Genomic DNA, 22710 nt, shown 5'->3' with positions numbered 1-22710 from the left:
AAAGGTAAAAGTTGTGCCTATGTTTTATATTGAAGATCCGTTTTGTCAAATACAGTTATAAGCAAGGATTCATCCAGACCAAAAATACAAAGATATAGCTGACATACTGAAAATCAAAAAGATGAAAAGGAGAAAAATAAACCTCAATTGAGGGCAGTTGGGACTACACAAGTACCCAATCATCCACTCATCATCACGGGTCTATAAAAAACTCCAAAACATGTATAAGTTTGGGATTCGGGCCTTTTAATGCTTGACATTTATATTGAAATCATAAAAAAATGATAAAAAAAGACTGTGAAAAATAACAAAAAGAAGATTTTGTATGAATGAAAGACGTGAGAATTGATTATTTATACATGTTTTGGAGTTTTTTATAGACCCGTGATGATGAGTGGATGATTGGGTACTTGTGTAGTCCCAACTGCCCTCAATTGAGGTTTATTTTTCATCTTTTTGATTTTCAGTATGTCAGCTATATCTTTGTATTTTTGGTCTGGATGAATCCTTGCTTATAACTGTATTTGACAAAACGGATCTTCAATATATTTATTATTAGTCTCACGTTTGTGCCCTAAACAAATTATTAGTGCCTATGTTTTGGTCACTTCCATTAGTCATAGAGATTGTGTAAAGGCTCACACCTAAATTGTTCAAGAATGTTCACACATTATCGCGCTATAATATACACATGTAAGCTCTGCCCTTGCTCTGTCCAGACTCCACCCACCTGCAAAGTATGGAATATTAGCACATACTTACAGAATAGTGCATAGCCAGAAAGGGATCATATGTGTCAACAGGCATTTATGTGTTCTTGCTACCTAAATCTAGACAGCTTCTAGAATTGTCTCCTAAATGTCTGAGCTGATTTCAGAGAAGTATGAAATATACAGAGATCTTTGAAAACTACATTTCAAACTCTGCTTTTCACTGAAGGAATAAAATCAAAATAAACATTTCAGCACAAGTGAAAAGTACTGCATGTTCAAATTAATCTAACCCAAGAGTGAAACATGAGGGTTTGTTTATTTGAATGCTACAGCATCCTTGAAGCAGTAATTTGGTAACGAGGGTACCGAACTTTTATAGTCCAGTGTCATATGTTTATCAAAGTGTGTTTCATGGTGGTGTTTTTTAATCAACAGTTGGCACACAATGCAACATATAGGACTTTCGAGCTGATGGAAATATGAGTGGGTGCTGAAAAGTTTTCAGCCCAGCCAAGAGAAAAATGGCATGGATAGGTTCAATCAATGATCTAAACCAGTGGTCTCAAACTCGCAGCCCGGGGGCCACATGCGGCCCCCCAGGTACTAATAAAAGTTTCTTGATTATACGTCTTTTTAGCTATAAATGACAATATTATTATTAAGACTTAGCCAAAAGGAAAGATTTATAAACTCTAAAGAGTTTTACCTCATGCAAAATTGTTATTTCTTTAATAAGACATTAACTATTTTTTTTTTGTGGCCCTCCATGTACCTACAAATTCAAAATGTGGCCCTGCAAAGGTTTGAGTTTGAGACTAGAGAATGACACGGTGACAAAGTTCATCACCGTCCCCGTCCCCGCGGATAACTGCGGGAAACCATCTTCATGTCATTCTTTAAGGAAAGAGGGAAGAATCAGAGTATGAATGGCCACAACCACTGACCCGCAAGCTTTGCTTTGAATAATGCTGGTGTAGAAGGACAGAGGATGAAATAGACACTAGAAAATGACATGGGTTTATTTTCCGCGGTTATCCGCGGGGACGGGAACGGTGATGAATTTTGTCACCGTGTCATTCTCTATTTGAGACCACTGATCTAAACCAATGTCAAAACATAGAATTTTGTTTCTGCAAATTGGCATTTAATGAAATAAGACAACACTGTTCAGTTACAGTGGCAAAATAATACTCAGAATTTAAGAAGCTGGTTGGTTGGGCTGAGAACTTTTCCACACCCCTTCATATATACCATCACCCTTTATATCAGCGTAGGATGGTATATACTTCTATTAGCTTAAATCCTAGATGTTATGTCAAGTATATTGAAATCTGTCGTGCTAAATATCTAACAAATATTTCATTTTTTGGTCTGCACTGAAAAATATCAATCAGTATCACAAGCAAACCACATTTTTAGTACCAAATATGCTAGTTTTCTTGCTCTCTCCAATGCTAAGGAAATTACAAAGAAATTTGCATTAGCCTGATTTATTAGTGCAGAAACGTGATATCATAGTTCTTGGATATGGCACTTGAGAAATTAACACTTCTTTTCTTCAAGATACCAAACTAGTCACTCATGCGATAGCTGTCTCGTAATGTTCACCGAGCATGTGAATAAGTTTGAAACATGCTATTTTTAAATGTCAATAATTGTAAGATAATTTTTATTCTACATCACCAATAATCTTTACTGTAGAAATGAAACACTCAGCTGCAATATGGAAGTCATACTTCTCAAATCCCTTGAGGAGCTCATATATTCCTCCATTTCCTTTTGCCAGAAACTTTAAAATTGGTGTTAATCCTTCAAAGGACAGATGCCAGCAGGAAATTCTGACCACTGCAACTGAGCAGGAAGGAGAACCTGAAGTTCATCTTAGGTAGACCCACTCAAGAAGGCTTTTTTCTTTTTTAACAAGACATGAATGTGCTAGGAGGTTGAGTTGATACTTGCAGAGGTGCCTTCGCAACTTTCACTAAGGAGAGCTTTTGATCCGTCTCCTATTTTGTCATCAGGACCTTCCTCTTGGATAGTGAAATGAGCATCTGGAGAAGAATCAGAGCTCACACTGCTGCCTTCCATGGAGCAGATGGCACATGACAGAGCCGGCCCCATTCTTTCTTGTAGAACATTCAACATCGTGGGCATCTGCATAGACCTCCGACCGAACACAGTTGGTAGAGATTTCATATTTTCACCCCACTCACCGTCTTCATTCTTATAAAAGAGAAGGAGATTGGTGTTTTTTTCTTTCCGCTTGGACTTCATATAACCCAGCATGATTCCCGTGAGAAAGATTCCATAAAATGACATCACAATTAAAATGTAAAAATATTCATTGTTGTCATGGGTATTGTTTCCAGGGTTTTGTTGTTCAGAGCTCGAGCTTGTGGCAAGACTGGGTTCTGCTATGTCTGTGTGATTCATCTTTGACAATGAAATACTTAAAAGGAAAACATAAGCATATTAGGCACTGATTGTAAGGAGTACATATGAATTTTTAAAAAATCTCTTATGGAATGTGGCAGATATCATACATTAACTAGTGGCCAAAAGAAAATTATAGTGCTCAAAAGAGGAGATATTGGGCCTGATTCTATAAATGGCGTCTAACTCCTAAGCGCCATTTGGCGCATTTGTCAATCAACCGCTAGGTGCCATTCATAGAATAGTGCCTAGTGGTGTCTAAGCATTCCTAAGCGCCAGTAGGCATAAACTCCTTAGGCGCATTCCATCTAGGCTAGGATTTTCTTGGCCTAAATAAATGCACTTAATGTAGGTGCCTACTGGTGCCTAACTCAATCCACACCCAAACTCTATCCTGAATCTGCCCCTAACCAGGCCTACTTGTTGGTAGGTGCCTACCAGCACATTACATTTTTAAAATTGGTTTTTAATTGGTATTTAATGACTCTCTCAATTATCAGCGCCGATGAAGCCAATTAATAAAATTAACTTAGGCACCTAGTTCGGCTAGGCATGCCAATCTAGGCACCTAACTGGAGCCATCTTATAGAATCAGTGCCATTGTGCCTAAATCAGTGTTTTGTAGCCCTCTCCTAACAATCTGGTTTTCAATATGTCTGTAATATATATACACTAGATACATTTGCATGCATTTGAAATCCTACATATGCAAATCTGTCTAACACATATTAATAAGAACATAAGAATTGCCATCTCCGGAACAGACCTTAGGTCCATCAAGTCTGGCGATCCGCACACGCATAGTTTTGGTTCCCATATCACTCTATGCTTCTCATAGGGAGATGTGCATCCAGCTTACCCATACCCATATCACTCTATGCCACTCTTAAGGAGATGTGGATTTAGTTTACCCTTAAATCCTATAACGGTGGATTCCTCAATTACTTCCTCTGGGAGAGCATTCCAGGTGTCCACCACTCGCTGCGTGAAACAGAACTTCCTGATATTTGTCCTAGACTTGTCCCCCTTCAACTTCAGTCTGTGTCCTCTTGTCCGTGTCACATTGGACACTGTAAATAACTGTTTTTCCTGCTCTATTATGTCGATTCATTTCAGTATTTTGAAAGTCTCGATCAGATCTCCTCACAGTCTCCTCTGACTGGGTAATTGTGCCTCCGGTAAATTTTCAGGAAATTGTATAAGCAGCTGTAATATGGGGTGATCAGATATAATAACAGGATCCCCCCCCCCCCCCCCTATTTTTTTTTTTTTTTATATGTCCAACAGAAAAAAAAAATGCATGTTTCTGGCTGTGTGTTATACAGTTATTAAGAATTATCCAATTTCTTTCCTGTCAATGCCAAATGTGAGAAACCATTATGATTCCATTCTCCCACACTATTAATGCTGTGCACCATCTTAATATAAATTCATGAAAATCACCACAATTAACGCTAATCGGAACTTGCACTAATCATATTAAGTTGTCTTCTGCATGTTTCCGTAAGTGCTGCTTGGCAAAAAAAAAAAAATAAATCTTTTGCTAATGTCATAATGCAAAACAAAACAAAAGGTCTTAAAATATGAGTTATTCCTTTATACTATTAACGGTTAAGAAAGAAATGTTGAAAACTTACTTCAGAAAGTGCCCAACAATTTTCTTTTGAGGTCCTTGCTTCTTGATTATGCTCTTTGGTCAGTTTTGCTCTCCGGCGTGCTCAATGCTCTGAGCTTTTTCTGTTGCAGCTAGAATAAATCCTTGCTTATGAAGCATATCATCACGTGTCCTGGAGGGAAAGTTTATATTAGACTTTTAAGCTGTAGCTAATGGGTGAACTCCAAAGCAGTTTAGCCAGCTGAACTCTTGGCAGCTGGGAGAAGTAAAGGGAAACAGAGGCGAATTGGAAAAAGGAACTATTAACCCTCGCAGCTGCACAGGGAACATTCTATCTAAAGCAGGAGATTTATAGGGTCATGGTATTTTCTGGAAAATTTCTAAACCCATGCCATTCATATTTTCTAGAGTGATATCATACTGTACTGCTCAGATTCTATAAAAAGAAAGACAGAGAAAATTTATTTTTGATTATTCTTTCTGTTGTGTATACTGATCACTCCTGTTGCATTTTCTATTTTATGTAAAAAGCAAAGGAATCAATATTCAAAGTTACTCATTCAGGAGGGGACTTGTACTCTACTCTACATTGCATCTTTCATGATACGATTACCACACTATGTCTACTATGCTACATTCTCTTGCTATAGAAACATGCTGGTAGATAAAGGCCAAATGGCCCATCTAGTCTGCCCATCCGCAGTAACCATTATAATAATAATAATAGGTTTATTTATATCCCATCATACCTTTCAGTTCAAGATGGTTTACAACAAGAGAGGCTGCCTGAATGCAGCAAGGTTACTTCATGAGCATGAAGTAGGAGGAAACAAATAAGTGTGGGCTTGTTCCAGGCTTTAATTCAGACACAGTCTCTTGTCTCCACCATCTCTTCCGGGAGAATGTTCCATGCATCTACCACCGTTTCTGTAAAAAAAAGTATTTCCTTAAATTACTCCTGAGCCTGTCGTCTCTTAACTTCATCCTATGCCCTCTCGTTCCAGAGCTTCTTTTCAAATGAAAGAGACTTGACTCATGTGCATTTACATCACGTAGGTATTTAAACGTCCCTCAAGAAAAAAACAAAGATTAATAGAAAAAATACCAAAATTTAACTACAAAATATTACTCTCCAGAGATGGGTTACACTCCCCCGATAACCATTTCACAAACCAGTGGAGAAAAAGCCTCAAAAATTTCAATGCAGCAGTAAACAACTTCAATACTGTTTAAAGTCCAAGCTGCTTATGTACTAACACTGTTAGAAAGGCATACAGGGACTCAATGTAAATACCAGTCAGAAAAGGAGTTATGTTAATAAATGAGAGACTGACTGTAATAGTATTAAATACCAGTGGGGAGAGAGCAAATGACTCCTAAAAACGCTCAGAAAAAGTGAAACTCTGAAAGGGAGGTGGATACCTCCCCTTGAGGCAAGAGTTTACCGTCCAATCATTGCATTTGCTTCATAGAAACATAGAAAACATAGAAAAATGACGGCAGAAAAGGGCCAAAGCCCATCAAGTCTGCCCACTCCATTGACCCTTCTGTTTGATTTTGCTCACCACCCCCTGCCCTCACCTCATTAGAGATCCCACATGAATGTCCCATTTATTTTTGAAATCTGCCACGCTGTTGGCCTCAATCACCTGCCGTGGGAGTTCATTCCAATGATCGACCACCCTCTCAGTGAAGAAATACTTTCTGGAGTCTCCATGAAATTTCCCTCCCCTGATTTTCAGCGGATGCCCTCTGGTGGAAGAAGGTCCTATAAGACGGAAGATATCCTCTTCCACCTCGATACGACCCGTGATATATTTAAATGTCTCGATCATGTCCCCTCTCTCTCTTCGTTCTTCAAGTGAGTACAGCTGCAATTTATTCAGCCTTACTTCATACGGAAGATCTTTGAGCCCCGAGACCATCCTGGTGGCCATCCGCTGAACTGACTCCATTCTCAGCACATCTTTCCGGTAATGTGGTCTCCAGAATTGAACACAATATTCCAAATGTGGTCTCACCATGGATCTGTACAGTGGCATTATGACCTCTGGCATCCTGCTGATAAAACCTCTACGGATACAACCCATCATTTGCCTTGCCTTAGAGGAAGCCTTTTCCACCTGATTGGCAGTTTTCATGTCTTCGTAGAACATCACTTTCTGACCACTGGTAAAAACTAATATCGTTTGAATAAACGCTGGTAACTTGACAAAAAAATTGTTCAAAGTACTTATGCACAACTCTTGCTCATTGGAACAATGATTCCATGCACTTATCTGTATCAACTTTAAAGGTTTGTAGTTGTAAGGGCACTTTGGGGGTCTCAACGCGGCCCCGTTTAGAAAATTCTGCTTCAGGAGACCCAATACTGCAAACCTACACAATGTTAAACGTGTCTGTCCAAGAGTCTGTCCAAGAGATGATCTGAAATTACAACGATATTAGTTTTTACCAGTGGTCAGAAAGTGATGTTCTACGAAGCAAATGCAATGATTGGACGGTAAACTCTTGCCTCAAGGGGAGGTATCCACCTCCCTTTCAGAGTTTCACTTTTTCTGAGCGTTTTTAGGAGTCATTTGCTCTCTCCCCACTGGTATTTAATACTATTACAGTCAGTCTCTCATTTATGTACTAACACTGGCAAAAAACTCCACCACCACTGAAATGTAATTATCAAAAGGGTAATATACCCATCACTGTGCACAGGAAAAGCTCAAGACTCCACCCCCTATCTTGCCGGTACATGTATTATAAATTGGAGCACTTTGCGGCGCAGGTCCTGCTCCTTAATGCGCTCCTTTGTGCGCTATTGTTGTGCGCTTTACAAACTTCTACCATAATAATACTAAAGGTAAAAAAATTTTTATTCAATAGCCAATTTCTGCACTCATTTTATACATTATATGTAACTTATTTACTTCTTCCATTTGTCCTGAACAAATATCTAATTTCCTGTTCACAGGAATCTACTAAGACTTTTATGACAATACATACTAATCACTTAATGGATAAATGCTCTTTTACTTTTCAAGACCATTCATCTGTTTCCATTCCGGTAATTTGGGGACATAGGCCAGCAAAATTTAAAAACAAATTAAATATTACTCGTATCCCTGAACGTCAAGAAATTCCTTTATATTCTCAACAAATACCATCAACTACATTAAATCCATCTTTAACTTCTCATCAATTATATTCCTCTACAAAAAATCCATCATCTTTAGACTTGAAAACTGATCAACTTGGCTTACCACAGAATTAATTCGGTCATCATTTAAGCTTGATTACTCTGATATAAAAAATACTGATATTGAAATTTTATTAACACAATGGACCACATCTATAAATACATTACTAGATGAGCATGCTCCACTACAAACTAAAATAATCTCAGCAAGAAAAATTCAAAACCCTTGGTACACATCAGATCTAGCACTTATGAAAAAACAACTTAGATCTATTGAACGTAAATGGAGAAAAAATAAAACACATGAAAATACTCAACTATTTAAAGAACACTCAAAATTATATAAATTAAAAATTAATCAAACAAAAGCAAAATTTTACTCAGGAAAAATATTAAAAGCTAAGAATCCATCAGCACTATATGCTTTAGTAAATTCATTAACAAATACAAAAATACAGCAAACACAAGGTCATAGTTCTTTACCAACAGCTCAAGATCTTTCAGATTATTTCACTGAGAAAATTAATAACATTAGAAATTATTTAACAAAACAGAAGCCCAATATCGAGCAAGATCATACGATCACAAATTTGCCATATTCAACATGCTCCCACTTCAACCTGCCCAGTCTTAACGAATTAGAATTGATATTAAAATCCATTAATATTAAGAGCTCAAATGCAGATTCTTATCCTCCGTTTATTCTAAAAAAATATTTTGAAACTTTTGCTCCTTACGTCCTAAAATTAATAAATGAAAGTCTAATACAAAGTATTATGCCAAAATCTTGGAAATCTTCAATTATTCGCCCTATCATTAAAGATCATAAGATTAGTTCAGAAAAAGTTTCAAATTATAGGCCAATAGCTAATCTCCCATTTATGTTTCCAATAAACAGGGACAATGTAGCAATTAAGAGTCAGAAAGTAGCTGAAATGCAATTGAAAAAACTGACTCAAGTCAATTAAACCTACAGGAGAAGGACTCATAAACACCGTAACGCTGCTCAGAGACTTGTAACTCTAAAGAGAGGGAGGAAACCCTCTCTTGGAACAAGAGTATTTCTTTCAAATCATCGCATAGTATTTAGTAAAAACGAGTCCAACTCTTGAGGGTATGCAAGGCTTGAAAAATATATTCAATGCTTAGATGAAGTATTTCACAAAATATTCTTTAAAAGTCCAAAATAATGGCGATTGCATTCAGGAAATGCTAAAGATTGTACTTAGCTTATATGCACATCAACTTTCCAGGGTCCCGACGTGGCCCCGTTTCGGCGACTGCTTCAGGAGACCCCGCCAACCGAAAGTGAATAGATTTTCTCAAAAATCACACTAAGTATAAGTGCTTCAATTGTAAGCTGAAATGCAACAACACAAAGAAAATTGAATCTCCCATTTATGGCAAAACTGACGGAAAAGATTGTGTTTAACCAAATTTCAGAATTTATTGAAAAAACCAATGTTCTTCATCCAAATCAAACAGGATTTCGACAATATCATAACACAGAACATTCATTAATAGGAATGACTTCTTCAATACATTATTTTTTGGATCATCACCAATCAGTCTTATTAATATCTATAGACCTTTCTGCTGCCTTTGACACCATAGACCATCATATTTTATTAGACAGACTGCAATCAATCGGCATTACTGATCAAGTATTATCATGGTTCAAATCTTATTTTACAGATCGTACATCCACAGTTGCATTTAATAATGTTAATTCTGAAAGCTCATTATCCTCCTATGGTATTCCTCAAGGATCTATTTTGTCTCCATTACTTTTTAATATTTTTCTCGCACCTTTGATGACAGTCTGTCAATCTATAGGATTTCATGTTTATGCGTATGCAGACGATATTCAACTTCTGCATTCTTTAGATCCCAATAAAGCATCAGACATCATATTAATTAATAATAAACTTGAACAAATCCATCAATGGCTAGATACAAATAGGTTGGCTCTTAATATTGAAAAAACAAAAACATTACTTTTTCCATGGAAAGAAACTCCTAAAATCAGTGTACCCATCACAATAAAAAACATTCCTTTACAAGTAGTCAACAGTATTAAAATCCTTGGAGTTATATTTGACAGCAAATTAACCTTTCATGAGCACATAGACAGTATTGTTAAATCTTCATTTTATAGACTCCGTCAAATTCGTTCCTTGTCAAAATATCTTTGTTCTAAATCATTAAATATTCTTATACATTCATTGATAATTTCCAAATTGGATTATTGCAATGCACTTTTTAAGGGAATTGCACAAAATGAAATAAGACGGTTACAAATAATACAAAATACTGCCATTAAACTAATAACAAAACAAAAAAAATTTGATCATGTAACGCCGCTTCTTAAGAACGCCCACTGGCTTCCAGTAACCCATAGAATAACATATAAAATATGTCTACTGACTTTTAAAGCAATGTTTTTTAAAACTCCTGCTTTTATCTATAAAACACTGATTCCCTATTCCACAAATAGAGTATTGCGATCTAACGAACAGCATTTACTGACAATTCCATCTCTTAAAATTATAAATACTAGAAGACAATTTATCTTTTCTGTTACTGCTCCACAAATGTGGAACTCCTTGCCAATCTACCTAAGACAAGAGCATGATATTGATAAATTCAAGATTAATTTAAAAACGTTCCTTTTTAAAGACGCTTTTGATTAATAACTTATATTCTGGAACACAATAATTCAATAGTTAAAGAAAATAAATTCCTACCTTATGTTTTTACCCAACCTTCTTTTAATTATATTTTGTAGTTCTTATCCCTTTTTTCCCTATACTCATGTTGTGTCATGTTTTTTGTCTCTTTTAAATTAATTTTTACGGTCATGTATAATTAATGTTTTAATTTTTGTTTTTAATATTGTAATATTAACTAATTCTATTTATATATATGTATGTTCATCGCTTTGAAAAAAAGACAAAGCGATTAATCAAAAATTTTAATAAACTTGAAACTTGATTCAATAGAGTTGCTAGTACAGGTAGATAGGTCATAGCTACAAATACATAGTTACAAGTTTAAGTAGACCATCTTTGGCTCATTGTTATGTCCCAAGAGTTGCATTGGAAAATTTAGAAATGGGCTTTTAGAACTACCATTTCAGTTACTTTCAGGTTGGTTCCCTGTATTGGTACAGAAAAGCTTTTAAAAGTTTTCTAAACCTGAGATAGTTGTTACAAGATCATAGTGTAAGTGGTAGTTGGTTCCAGCATTTTGCTAATTGATATTAGATGGATAAGGTAATTTGCATGGTAGATTTTATATTGTTGCATGCTGGGAATTTTTAGTGGAAAAGATTTCTGATGGATTATCTGTTGGAGGCACCCTGGAGTAGGGTGGCCAACTCTGTTAGGTAGTCAGGGGCATTCCATTTCAGGATCTTAAAGACAGTGACGCCTAATTTAAACTTGATCCTTGTGGTTATGGGCAGCCAACATTGTTTCATATAGTAGGGCTGTTAGTATTCCAGTTTCCATAGTCAATATACGAGTCTTACACTGCTGCATTTTGAACTAGCTGTAGACGTGATAGCAATGTTTTAGAGCAAAGAACTAGTTTTACATTATAGTAGTCTAGTTGAGATAGGATTAAGGGTTGCACTAAAATTCAGAATGCCTCTGTTTCAAAGTATTTTCTGATGAATCTTAGCTTTTATTATTGGCTCTTCATGGATAGGTGGTTATCAATTTCTATTCCTAAGATTTAGGATTGTAGTTCTAATGGAAAGTCTGTGTCATCTACTGAAATCCTTAAGAGATTCAGAGAATAAGAACCTGGAGGAAGAAGTGTTTATTTATTTTAAAAATTTCTATACCATTATATATCAAAACGGTTTACAAAATGATTACATACATAAAATAGTAAAACAAATCTGGACAAGTAGAAACAGACAGTGGGAAGCTGTACAGTGAGCGATTAGAGAAACTGGGCCTCTTCTGCCTTGAAAAGAGGAGACTGAGAGGGGACATGATTGAAACATTCGAGATAATGAAGGGAATTGACTGAGTAGATAAAGACAGGTTGTTCACTCTCTCCAAGGTAGAGAGAACAAGAGGGCACTCTCTAAAGTTAAAAGGGGATAGATTCCGTACAAATGTAAGGAAGTTCTTCTTCACCCAGAGAGTGGTAGAAAACTGAAACGCTCTTCCAGAGGCTGTTATAGTGGAAAACACCCTCCAGGGATTCAAGACAAAATTAGACAAGTTCCTGCTGAACAAGAACATACACAGGTAAGGCTAGTCTCAGTTAGGGCACTGGTCTTTGACCTAAGGGCCGCCGCGTGAGCGGACTGCTGGGCACTATGGACCACTGGTCTGACCCAGAAGTGGCAATTCTTATTTTCTTATCAGTACTAAGAAAAATGCATAATTGTTTTCTAAATGAGCTCCTATCACTGCACTTCTGAATTTGGCTAACAAAGGCATTCCATAGTTTTATCCTTGCACATGAAAAGTTCATTGCATTGGTTTCCGCGTATTTTGCATTGGTATTCCGCGTATTTCAACAATGCAGAATTTTCCGAACGCAGTGACCTTGTTGGTTGATAACCAACCAAACCAATTAAGAACCAAGCCACTAAGGCCAGTTTCAGAAAAGCAAAAAAATATGGAGCATGTGCTCTACCACATCAAAGGCCAATAAAATAGCCAGAGACCACAAGTGCTACATGGCCCCCATCTAAGTAACTGTGGACGGAACTCACTGACCAAGGCTATGGTCATGGTTTTGGTGTTATGGCCAGCATGAAAGCCAGACTGAAGAAGTGACAAATGATCAGTTTATTCACAAAATCATGAAACAGAGAAAAAAAAACACTCATTTTCTCAACTTTGAATGAAAAAAAAAATAAAGTAAATTAGCTTGCAAGGAGTTCTTCACCAGCTTCAAGGGAATTGGATACAAATCTGAAGTAGTCAGTGAAGCTTGGGAAAAAAAGTTTCTCCAACTGGAAGAAAGGAATTATGGGAAAAGGCACTCCAGGAAGAAAAGGAAGTTTCAAGTTTATTTAAAAGTTTTATATACCACTCAATCGGCCTTCTAGGTGGTGAACATTATCTTAAAAACATATATGGAATAACAATACATAAAAGTCGAGTCAGTTAAGATCTGTGGTATCACATATTGAGAGGTTATGGAGCAATGAATGGTGTAACAGGTGATATACTGGATATTAAAAAGGACTTGTAGAAAGACAGTCAGCAGATTGAAGGGAGCTAATATCTACTGGTTCTTGAGAGGCCCATGAGTGCTTGTTTATAATTTTAGAGAGCTACAAGTGGTGATCCTATGGGAAAAGTAGGTTTTGGAGGGGTTGTATGGCTTTCAAAGTGGAGGAATAAGTCTTAAATCTTTCTTTTTATAGCAGATAGTTTATTTTTCTGCCATAGGCATTCAGCACACTGAGTGTCTCTTTAAGAGGGCCAATCCATTGTGGTACCATGTGTGTCTTTGATTGCCAGAAGAAACACATTTTTGAAGTGGCAGTACTTTATTGAAAGCCTGGGAAAGAGTGGAATCCCAAGCAGATGCCTGCTATAGACTGGCAATGAGGAAAAGCCTTCTGGGAATTGACACTGCAACAAAAAGATCTGCTTTGAAATCTTTAAGATTCCTAAGCCAGCATGTCCTTTCTTTAGAGGCAGGCTGTTAACAAAAAAAAAGAACACAACTGTTTAGGACTATGGTCACAAAACAAAAGGGTCAAATCAAGGCAGACGCTGTTTCTTCACACATCTAGTATGGAAGATGAAAACTGTTTAGATGTGAAAAGAATAGAAGCTTGATGGCAGATAAAGGCCAAATGGCCCATCCGGTCTGCCCATCCACAGCACCCACTATCTCCAATTCTCTCTAAGAGATCCAACTTGCCTGTTCCATGCTTTCTTGAGCTCAGACATAGAGGGGCCTAATCGAAAGAAGCATCCAAGTCCGATTTGAACGTAGGGCTCTAGTCGCCCAAAGTCAGCAGCCTCAAAAGGTCCATTCTCAAACAGTATATCGAAAAGATTTTTTTTTTTGAAAATTGTCTCTCTGTACGTCCAGGTGTTTGATCGTCCAGACAGCCAGTATGTCTATCTTTATACCACATTCTTGTTCAAATATTCATCCAAGACTGAAATGTCCAGAACAAGATCTTATGGACATGGGAGGGGCCAGCAAAGTGATGGACTGGCCACCCAGACTTGGCAACAGAGCAAGGGGACACCTTACAGGGCACTGCTGTGAACTTCACAAAAAGGGTGCTACATTAACATCTCACCACAACTCCCTTATAGGTCTTGGTAAGCCCCCCCAAAAAAAACCCAAACCCACTATACCCACCTGTCTACAACCTCAATAGCTCTTATGGCTGCAGGTGGCACCTATATTGCAGTAGAGTGGGATTTTAGGGGTTTTTGGTGGGCTCACATTTTCCATCATGAATGTAGTGGTTAGAGTGGCTTATGGGCCTGGATCCTCCTCTCTATGGTTCAATAGCCCCCCTCCCCCCCCCCACCGACTACTTAAGCCAACTCTGTGCAGCTCTACTAGACTTTCCTATGCCAGGTGCTGATGTTCCAGAGGCAGGTATGTATATTTTTTATCTGATTTTTGTGGCAGTGTGAGGGGGTCAGTGAACACGGGGGGGAATGTGTGTGGGTTTTTACTTTGTCCCTGCAGTTATCATCTGGTCACTTTGGATACTTTTTGGGCACTTATACCTGTTTTTAGATCACCTATGTCACAACATATAAGTTCCGTCAAACCTTCGATTATTCCTGCAGGATGACTAAATCTAGGTCAGCCCACATCCGACCTCCATCCCGCCCTAACCACTCCTCCAAAAACACCCCCTTTCTACTCTGGGTGCACAGCGGGATTTGGAGGCCTAAAAAGTCTTTGGATACGTCTAAAAACCCATTTCGATTATCGGCACATGGACGACCTGTCTTTTAGATTGTGTAAGTGCCAATTTGGGCAGAGTTTTAGATGTATTTTTGTTTCAATCATGAGAACCATAGTGTCTCCACCACCTCTACCGGGAGACCATACAATGCCTCTACCACCCTTTCTGTAAAATAAAATATTTCCTTAGATTACTCCAGAGCCTATCACCAAGTTTCCAAGTTTATTAAAAATTTGATAAAACGCTAATCAAAATTTATAAGCGTTTTACAGTAAAAATTTAAAAAGGGGTCCAATTAAACTATTAATAACATAACTTTACTTACATGAACAATAGGTTAGTGGGGAGAAATACAATTTGAAAGAAAGAAAGAACAATTAAGGAAAATAACATAGGGAAAGGGAGAAATCAGTTTTAGTATCGAAAACAAGCTTAGAAAGTCCCTTAGATCAATTAACAGTCGTATGCGTCTTTAAATAAGAAGCCTTTAGGGATACCCTTGAATTTATCTAAATTCTGTTTGGATCTTAAATATAATGGTAACGAATTCCATATTGTTGGAGCAGTCGTTACAAATGAAGAAGCCTCTTTAACTTCATCCTATGCCCTCTCATTCCAAAGCTTCCTTTCAAATGAAAGACTCGCCTCATGCACATTTATGTCACGTAGGTACTTAAACATCTCTATCTTTATCTCCTTTCTCCCTCATTTCCTCCAAAGTATACATATTGAGATCTTGAAGTCTTTCCCCATATGCCTTATGATGAAGACCACCGACCATTTTAATAGCCTTCCTCTGAACCAACTCCATTTTGTTTATATCTTTTTGAAGGTGTGGTCTCCAGAATTACACACAATATTCTATATGATGTCTCACCAGAGTCTTATACTGGCCATACCTCTCCCTAAGCACCCTAACATCCTTCTAGCTTCATCATCACCTTTTCAACCTGTTTGACCTGCAGTATGAGTGAAATCTAAAACACAGAGATTCTGAGGGGTCATTTTATCAAGCTGCGGTAAGAAATAGCCTTAATATGCCTTTACATGTGTTATTCCCACATGCTAAGGCTATTTTTACCACAAAATAAAAACCCCAATTTCATTAATGGCCTATTGTGAAGACTGGAGGTCCCTCTCACTGAGACCAATGGGAATATTTCTGGGACTGGAGGAAACAGTATACTGCTAAGCTGTTTCTTTCTGCTTATTAAATCATAACTTTACTCTGTTTCACTTTTGCATATATTCATACATTTATATTGTTATCTTTCTTGGCAGATGGTGAAACTGCTGTTTTATGTAATTTGATGTTGAACGAGAGCAACAGTGTCAAGTAGCAGGCATTTGGAGATGCAGATCTCCCATAAGAGCAACAAAGCCAAATAAAGGGTTAAACTACTCAGATGTCATTATGATGAGTGATATTCTAAATATTACATAAACATGGAAACATGGCAGAGTTTCCCTGCTCTCTGGTCTCTGTCCCTTTCAATGTGAAGTTAAAAAGAAAAACCCTGGGGCACAACTCCGGCAGAGAAGAAGTTTTTCCTGCCTTCAGCCAACTTTCTGTCAGGCAAAAGGAAAGAATTATCTATATCAATAAATATCAATCATCATCATAAACACAGTACCCATAATTATTTTAAAATTCCTTATTTGATTCAAGGGAATAATCTAAAAGTTTGTAGGGGTTCTTTTACTAAGCTTCAGTAAAAAGTGGCTTTATCACACACATACATGGGTCTCTCCCACATGATAAGGCTTTTATTTCTGCAACCGTTATCATTTATTAGTATTTGATGGAAATGCCTCTCTTACAGTGCAATTCACAGTGATAAAAACATAAGAATTGTCGCTGCTGGGTTAGACCAGTGGTCCATCGTGCCCAGCAGTCCGCTTACGCGGCAGCCCTTAGGTCAAAGACCAGTGCCCTATTAGAGTCTAACCTTACCTGCGTATGTTCTGTTCCAGCAGGAACTTATCCAATCTTGTCTTGAATCCCTGAAGGGCGTTTTCCCTTATAACAGCCTCCGGAAGAGTATTCCAGGTTTCTACCACTCTCTGGGTGAAGAAAACCTTCCTTACGTTTGTACAGAATCTTTTCCCTTCTAACTTCAGCGAGTGCCCTCTCATTCTCTTCACCTTGGAGAGGGTGAGCAGTCTCTCTTTCTCTACTAAGTCAATTCCCTTCAATATCTTGAATGTTTCGATCATGTCCCCTCTCAGTCTTCTCAAGGGAGAAAAAGTCCAGTTTCTCTAGCCTCTCATTGTACGGCAACTCTCCAGTCCCTAAACCATTTTTGTCGCTCTTCTCTGGACCTTTTCCTGTAGTACTATGTCCTTTTTCATGTACAGTGACCAGTGATGGATGCAGTATTCCAGGTGGGGGCGTACCATGGCCCGGTATTATTAATTATAATAATAATAATAACTTTATTTTTTGTATACCGCCATAATCTTGCAACTTCTAGGCGGTTCACAGTGAAGAGGGCTGTACAATCAGCGAATTACAGGGTGAGAAATTATAACCTTATCAGATCTGTTCGTGATCCCCTTCTTAATCATTCCTGTTAGCCCTTTTCACCGTCACGGCTGCATATTGTTTGGACGGTTTCATTGACTTGTCTACGAGTACTCCCAAGTCTCTTTCCTGGGGCTCTCTCAGAGTATAGCTCCGGACATCCTGTATTTGTGCATACGATTTTTGTTACTGACATGCATCACCTTGCACTTATCCACACTGAACCTCATTTGCCATTTCGCAGCCCATTCCTCAAGTGCATTTATGTCTCTTTGTAGGTCTTCGCAATCTTCCTGTATTCCCGGTATTTTAGCCAATAGAGACTCTATCCTTATTGTTAGTTTCCAGCGTGTTCTCTCTGGTAGACTCAATTCCCAGTTTTATGTATAGGGCAATACCTCCACCTTTTTGTCCTACTCTGTCTCTATGGTATAGCTTGTATCCTGGTAGTACAGTGTCCCAGACGTTGTCCTCGTTCCATCATGTTTCCGTGATGCCGATGATGTCCAGGTTATCTTTTTGTCAAAAATTACTCGGATATTGTGAAAAGTCAATAATAATATGTAAACACACTTTCACTATAAATGATGCTAAATGTCAAGTGGTATACTACCCTCCCACCTCCACAAATGTGGTTTCAAAGGTGGTTGAGCGATCACCTCATTGGCAAAAATCTTTCATCAAACATAAAGAAAGCTCTGTGCTGCTTGTAAAAGACTTAAAAAGATAGGAGAAAGCTCAGTCCCAACGTGGATCACCACCGCTGTATCTCCTCCTTCCGCACTGTCAATGATCCTGTTGATGCGGCTCACTATATCCTCCAACTTGGCCCCTGGTAGGCAGGTTACCAGTCAATCCTGTCTTCCTCCTGCTATGTGGCTGTCAACTTGCCGGATGATGGAGTCTCCTATGATGATTGCTGTCTTCCTTATCTTCTCTTGTCTCTCTAGCCACAGGTCTGTGTCCTTGGTGTACGTCCATCTCTCTAGCTGCTGGTGATTGTCCTCCAGGTGGTCCTCGCTCTCTGTAGATGTATCTTGGCAGTTCCTCTGTTGTTCCACGGCTTCTCTGTATGCCTCTTCGATGAACTTCTCTAACTCCCTGAATTCCTCTTCGATGTTCCTCTCTTCCATGATGGTCTCCACCTCCCTGACTTCTTCAGTGTTCCTATCTTCCATGAAATTTCTAACCTCTCTGATCTCCTCCTCGATGTGCTTCCAGTTCTAGTACTCTACCCTCCAGTAGCTTGACTTGCTTCTTCAGGCCCTCCAGTTCTTTGCATCGAGTGCATACATAAGACTGCCTCCCAAAGGGGAGGTAGTTATACATATGACAAATGGTGCAGAAGACTGGGTAGCTCAAAATCCTGCTTCTATCTGCTGCTTCCATTGCTGTCTGTTTGCTGGTCTGTTTGTCTGAAGTGGCTTCTCCTTGTTTCCTGGGTCTTATGTGCTTCTTGGTCTTCCCTATATGCTTTCTCACGCTGTGCATAGTGTCCTTGGTGCTGTTACTGTGTAGTCCCTCTCCTAATTATATACCTACTACTCCTGCTGCTGTTGTGTATGTCCTCTGTGTCTGCTGTGTTTGTCCTCTGTGACAGCTGTGTGTATTTATTTATCTGCTGCTGTTCGTGTTTGTCCTGTTGCCCTTTGTGGTACTTGCCTGTGTAGGTGTCCTTCCCTGGTGTTTCTTCAGTGAAGGGACTTGTCCCTTCTTAAGGCCTTTCGCAAAGGCGCTCTCCTTTGACGCGCACGGAATGGCTGAGCGTCGTTGGCCCCTCCCCTTTTAAGGGGGATCTTCGGTGGATGACATCAGAGGGCGGGTTAAGCTAACTAAATAAATAAATGCCTTCTGCTTTTTCTACCCCTCTTCTCTCCTCTCCCCTTTACCTGCTTTCCTCTCCTTCTAGTCTCCTCTCCTGCCTTCTCACCTGCCCAATGTGCAATAAAAAGAAAATAACATGAAAAGAATTCCATTTAAAAGGAAAGCAAACATTTTTACAGTAAAAACATTCAATTACTATGATGTTTGCTGAAGATTCTCTCAAAATAAACAGTGTACTGTCTAGGTTTTATGGCCTACCGACCATTGAAAGCCAAAATTTTAAAAATGTTATTAAACCTATCTTGAAATTTTGAAATGAAGGGTCTGCGTGAAGACAGAGGGGCAAAGTATCCCAAAAAATATTGTTAAGAAATAAAATGCACTTTTCCTGTTCGATTCTCAATAAACTCATGATGGATTAGGGAGAACTAGTCAATAGTCATTCAAAGATCGAAGGTGTTGAACAGAATGTGGGGACTCATTAATGTAGTCCCACACTGCTCCTTGTGACCCTGGGCAAGTCACTCAATCCTCCATTGTCCCAGGTTCATTAGACAGATTGTGAGCCCACCGGGACAGATAAGGAAAATGCTCGACTACCTGATTGATAGGTGGTATATAAATACCTTAAATAAATAAATAATCTGGGGCACCATAATGAAGGGAACAAACAACGATCCACCAAAGAGTTCCACAAGGAAAGCAGGAGAGCAAAAACAAGGAAAGCAACTGTTGAACTGATGATCTTGATAAAGCCTTTATTAGCCAATTGTAGTATACATGATGCAAACCAAAGGCAACACAGTAAAAGAACCATAACGAAGGGCTTTATGAGTGTGATAATTTTAAATAGCAGTCTGTATTTGATTGATAGCCAGTGCAGTTTAGAAAGCAGAGTGGAGGTATGGTTTCTCTGTTTAACATAACAAAGAACCTGTGCTATTGTATTCTGTAGAGGTTGAAATTTTTTATTTCCGTTTTGGAAATACCAATGTAAAACAGCATTGCAATAATTGAGTCGAGAACCAACCAAGGTGTGGAAGAGTATGAATAGTGCATTTTTCTACTTTTTGTATTAATGGCCATGCACTGTTATCATTAGCACGCAGCCATTTTGAAAATTTTTTTTCTGTATGTGTACTTCTAATCTAATCTAATGCTTCAATCCAGGAAAGCTTGTCTCGGTTTACAATAATTAGTTTAAGCCAAAAGAACCAAAAAAGAGAAGAATCAAACGGAAATTAATTACCAAAATGCTTAGTGAACAGGATAGTTTTCAAAGACTTACGAAAAAAAAGGAAGGGAAACGGAACTCTTAAAAAAAGGGGAAGATTGTTCCAAAGTGAGGAAGCTTGAAGGTCAAGGAATGACCAAAGGTTTTGGATCCTTTGATACCTTTGCTAGAAGGACAGGATAATTTGAGTTGTTGGTCACCCCTTGCAAAGGAGAATCTATAAAGATTCCAAGATAAAGGAACTAGGGTAGTGAACATGCCATGAAGAATTTTGAAAATGACACAAGCACATTTAAACTGGACTCTGAAATACACAGGGAGCCAATGAAGGCTGTGAAGTAGTGGTGTCACATGATCAAGCGTATGCTTCCCGAAAGACCAACCTACCATTTTGTAGGGGATAAGGGCTCACATAGTATTCATGCCCCAACCAGTTAGTGCACAGTAAGTAGTTGGGCCAAATGATTAAGTGCAAGAATGCCCAAACTCTTCACCCACCTAACACACCCTAAAAAATATATATATTTTTAGCACATGGTTAGAACACACAGATTTGGCAGCTAACATAGGACACCTGAGCATGTCCCTTGGTACACTGTTTTAAGTTGTGTTAGGCTAGCCTTAGTACTTAAAACTGGTTCATGAAAGTGCCCCTTAGTCTTACTTGGACTTAATTTTTTTTTTTTTAATTTATTTATTTAATTTTGTAAATATACATTCATATAGTATGTATATAGGAAAGAGAGATTAAACATATTAATTAAAAAGAAAAAAGAAAGAAGAGAACTAAACAACTTCCATTACAGTATCAATCATCTCTCAAACAAAAGTCCACATTATGGGAAAAGCAATTCACATTGGTAGGGCCTTATATATTACAAAAAAATTTATAATACCATTCAAAAAAATGCAGTGTTACTTCTTCAAACAAATAAAAACTAGACCTTATTCCACTGTGGAAGCACTGGACAGCGTTACCCCTTTACCCTCAAGAAAAAAATCGCAGTTGGGGGGGATCAAAAAAAATATATGAATGTTGATCCAACAAGATCAAACATTTGCAGGGATATCTAAGTTGAAACTTAGCCCCCAAAGACAGTACACATTGTCTCATTTCCAGGAACTCTTTCCTTCGGGATTGAGTTAATTTAGATACATCTGGAAACATAGAAATCTTAGAGTCTATAAAGGTCACCTCTTTAAGCCTAAAAAATAGCCTAAGAAGTGCCTCTTTATCTTGCTGAAAAACAAATGTCACCAAAAGTGTAGAATATGAGATGACTTCATCCTCTGAGGTTTCCAAGATTTTCGTAACATCCATAGGACTCAAATTAGTTGAAGCCTCAGTTTTAGAAGCCTTCTTTGAAACTGGAAGGTAATAAACTTTGTGTAATGGAGGAAAAGCATTCTCAGGGTATTTAAATATCTCTTTCAGAAATTTATAAAATAAATCTTTAGGTATCATTGCTAGAGTTTTAGGAAAGTTAAGTATTCTTAAGTTCAACATTTTAGTATAATTCTCCAAATTTTCTACTTTCCTTACTAATAGCAATTTGTCCTTCATTAAAGTAGTCTGTGTTGATTGAATGCCTTGGACCCGTTGATCCAGGCAATTCATCTTTTCCCTCTGAGATTTTATTTCCTCCTGCATAGAGTCAATCCTTACATTGTGTGCATTTACCAGAGGAAGAGTTCCTGCACATAATTTGTATAATGAGTCTAAAGCAGTCCAGATAGATTCCAAAGTGAATTCAGTTGGCTTTACCAGTGGGGGGACCGATGGAATTTGTCCCCCAACCTCTGATGCCAACTTTGCCTTCTCCAACGCTGAAATCTCTGCCTGAGCTTCCAGTGATACCGGTAAGCCCTCCCGCTCTCTCGGGGTGGATCCTTCCTGTCCCTTCAGAGCCGCCGTAGTTCCCTGGTCTCACGGCTGTTGGGGAGGCTCAGGTCCTGCAGGGCTAAGTGAAATATCACTCCCGATGGCTGAGACTTCCCTCTGCCTCAGCTCAGCCGGTTCGCCCCAGGGTGAAGAAGAAAAGAAGTTCGGAATCGTCTCCTGTCTTCCTGGGGTAAGTTCAGCCTGTCGGGCTGTGGCAGCCGCTCTTCCCCTTCTTTTCGGCATGTCGAGCTAGAAAAAATAACCCAACTCTCAACGAGGAAACTAATTAGGCAGGAGAGTCGATAGTGAGCGTCCTCACTGCACCGCAGCCATCTTGCTTCTCTTCACTTGGACTTAATTTTCATTTATGTTG

At 38.4% G+C, this 22710-nt stretch overlaps 1 protein-coding gene across 1 annotated transcript in view; it reads right to left on the bottom strand.

Annotated features, from left to right (window-relative positions):
* Window positions 1–1847: 1847 nt before the first annotated feature.
* Window positions 1848–22710, bottom strand: part of KCNE4 (potassium voltage-gated channel subfamily E regulatory subunit 4) — a 65561-nt gene continuing 44698 nt past the window's right edge. Inside the window, exons 2-4 of the mRNA XM_033957808.1 lie at window positions 5511–5688; window positions 4784–4933; window positions 1848–3162 (exon numbers count right to left, since the gene is read on the bottom strand). Coding sequence (XP_033813699.1) covers window positions 2649–3146 — 498 coding nt within the window. The 5' untranslated portion in view covers window positions 3147–3162; window positions 4784–4933; window positions 5511–5688 and the 3' untranslated portion in view covers window positions 1848–2648. The remainder of the gene's footprint in view (window positions 3163–4783; window positions 4934–5510; window positions 5689–22710) is intronic.

This window comes from Geotrypetes seraphini, chromosome 9, assembly GCF_902459505.1.
Source record: "Geotrypetes seraphini chromosome 9, aGeoSer1.1, whole genome shotgun sequence".
NCBI lineage: Eukaryota > Metazoa > Chordata > Amphibia > Gymnophiona > Dermophiidae > Geotrypetes > Geotrypetes seraphini.
Note: the sequence above shows the minus strand (reverse complement) of the source record. Positions and strands in the feature narration are given on the sequence as shown.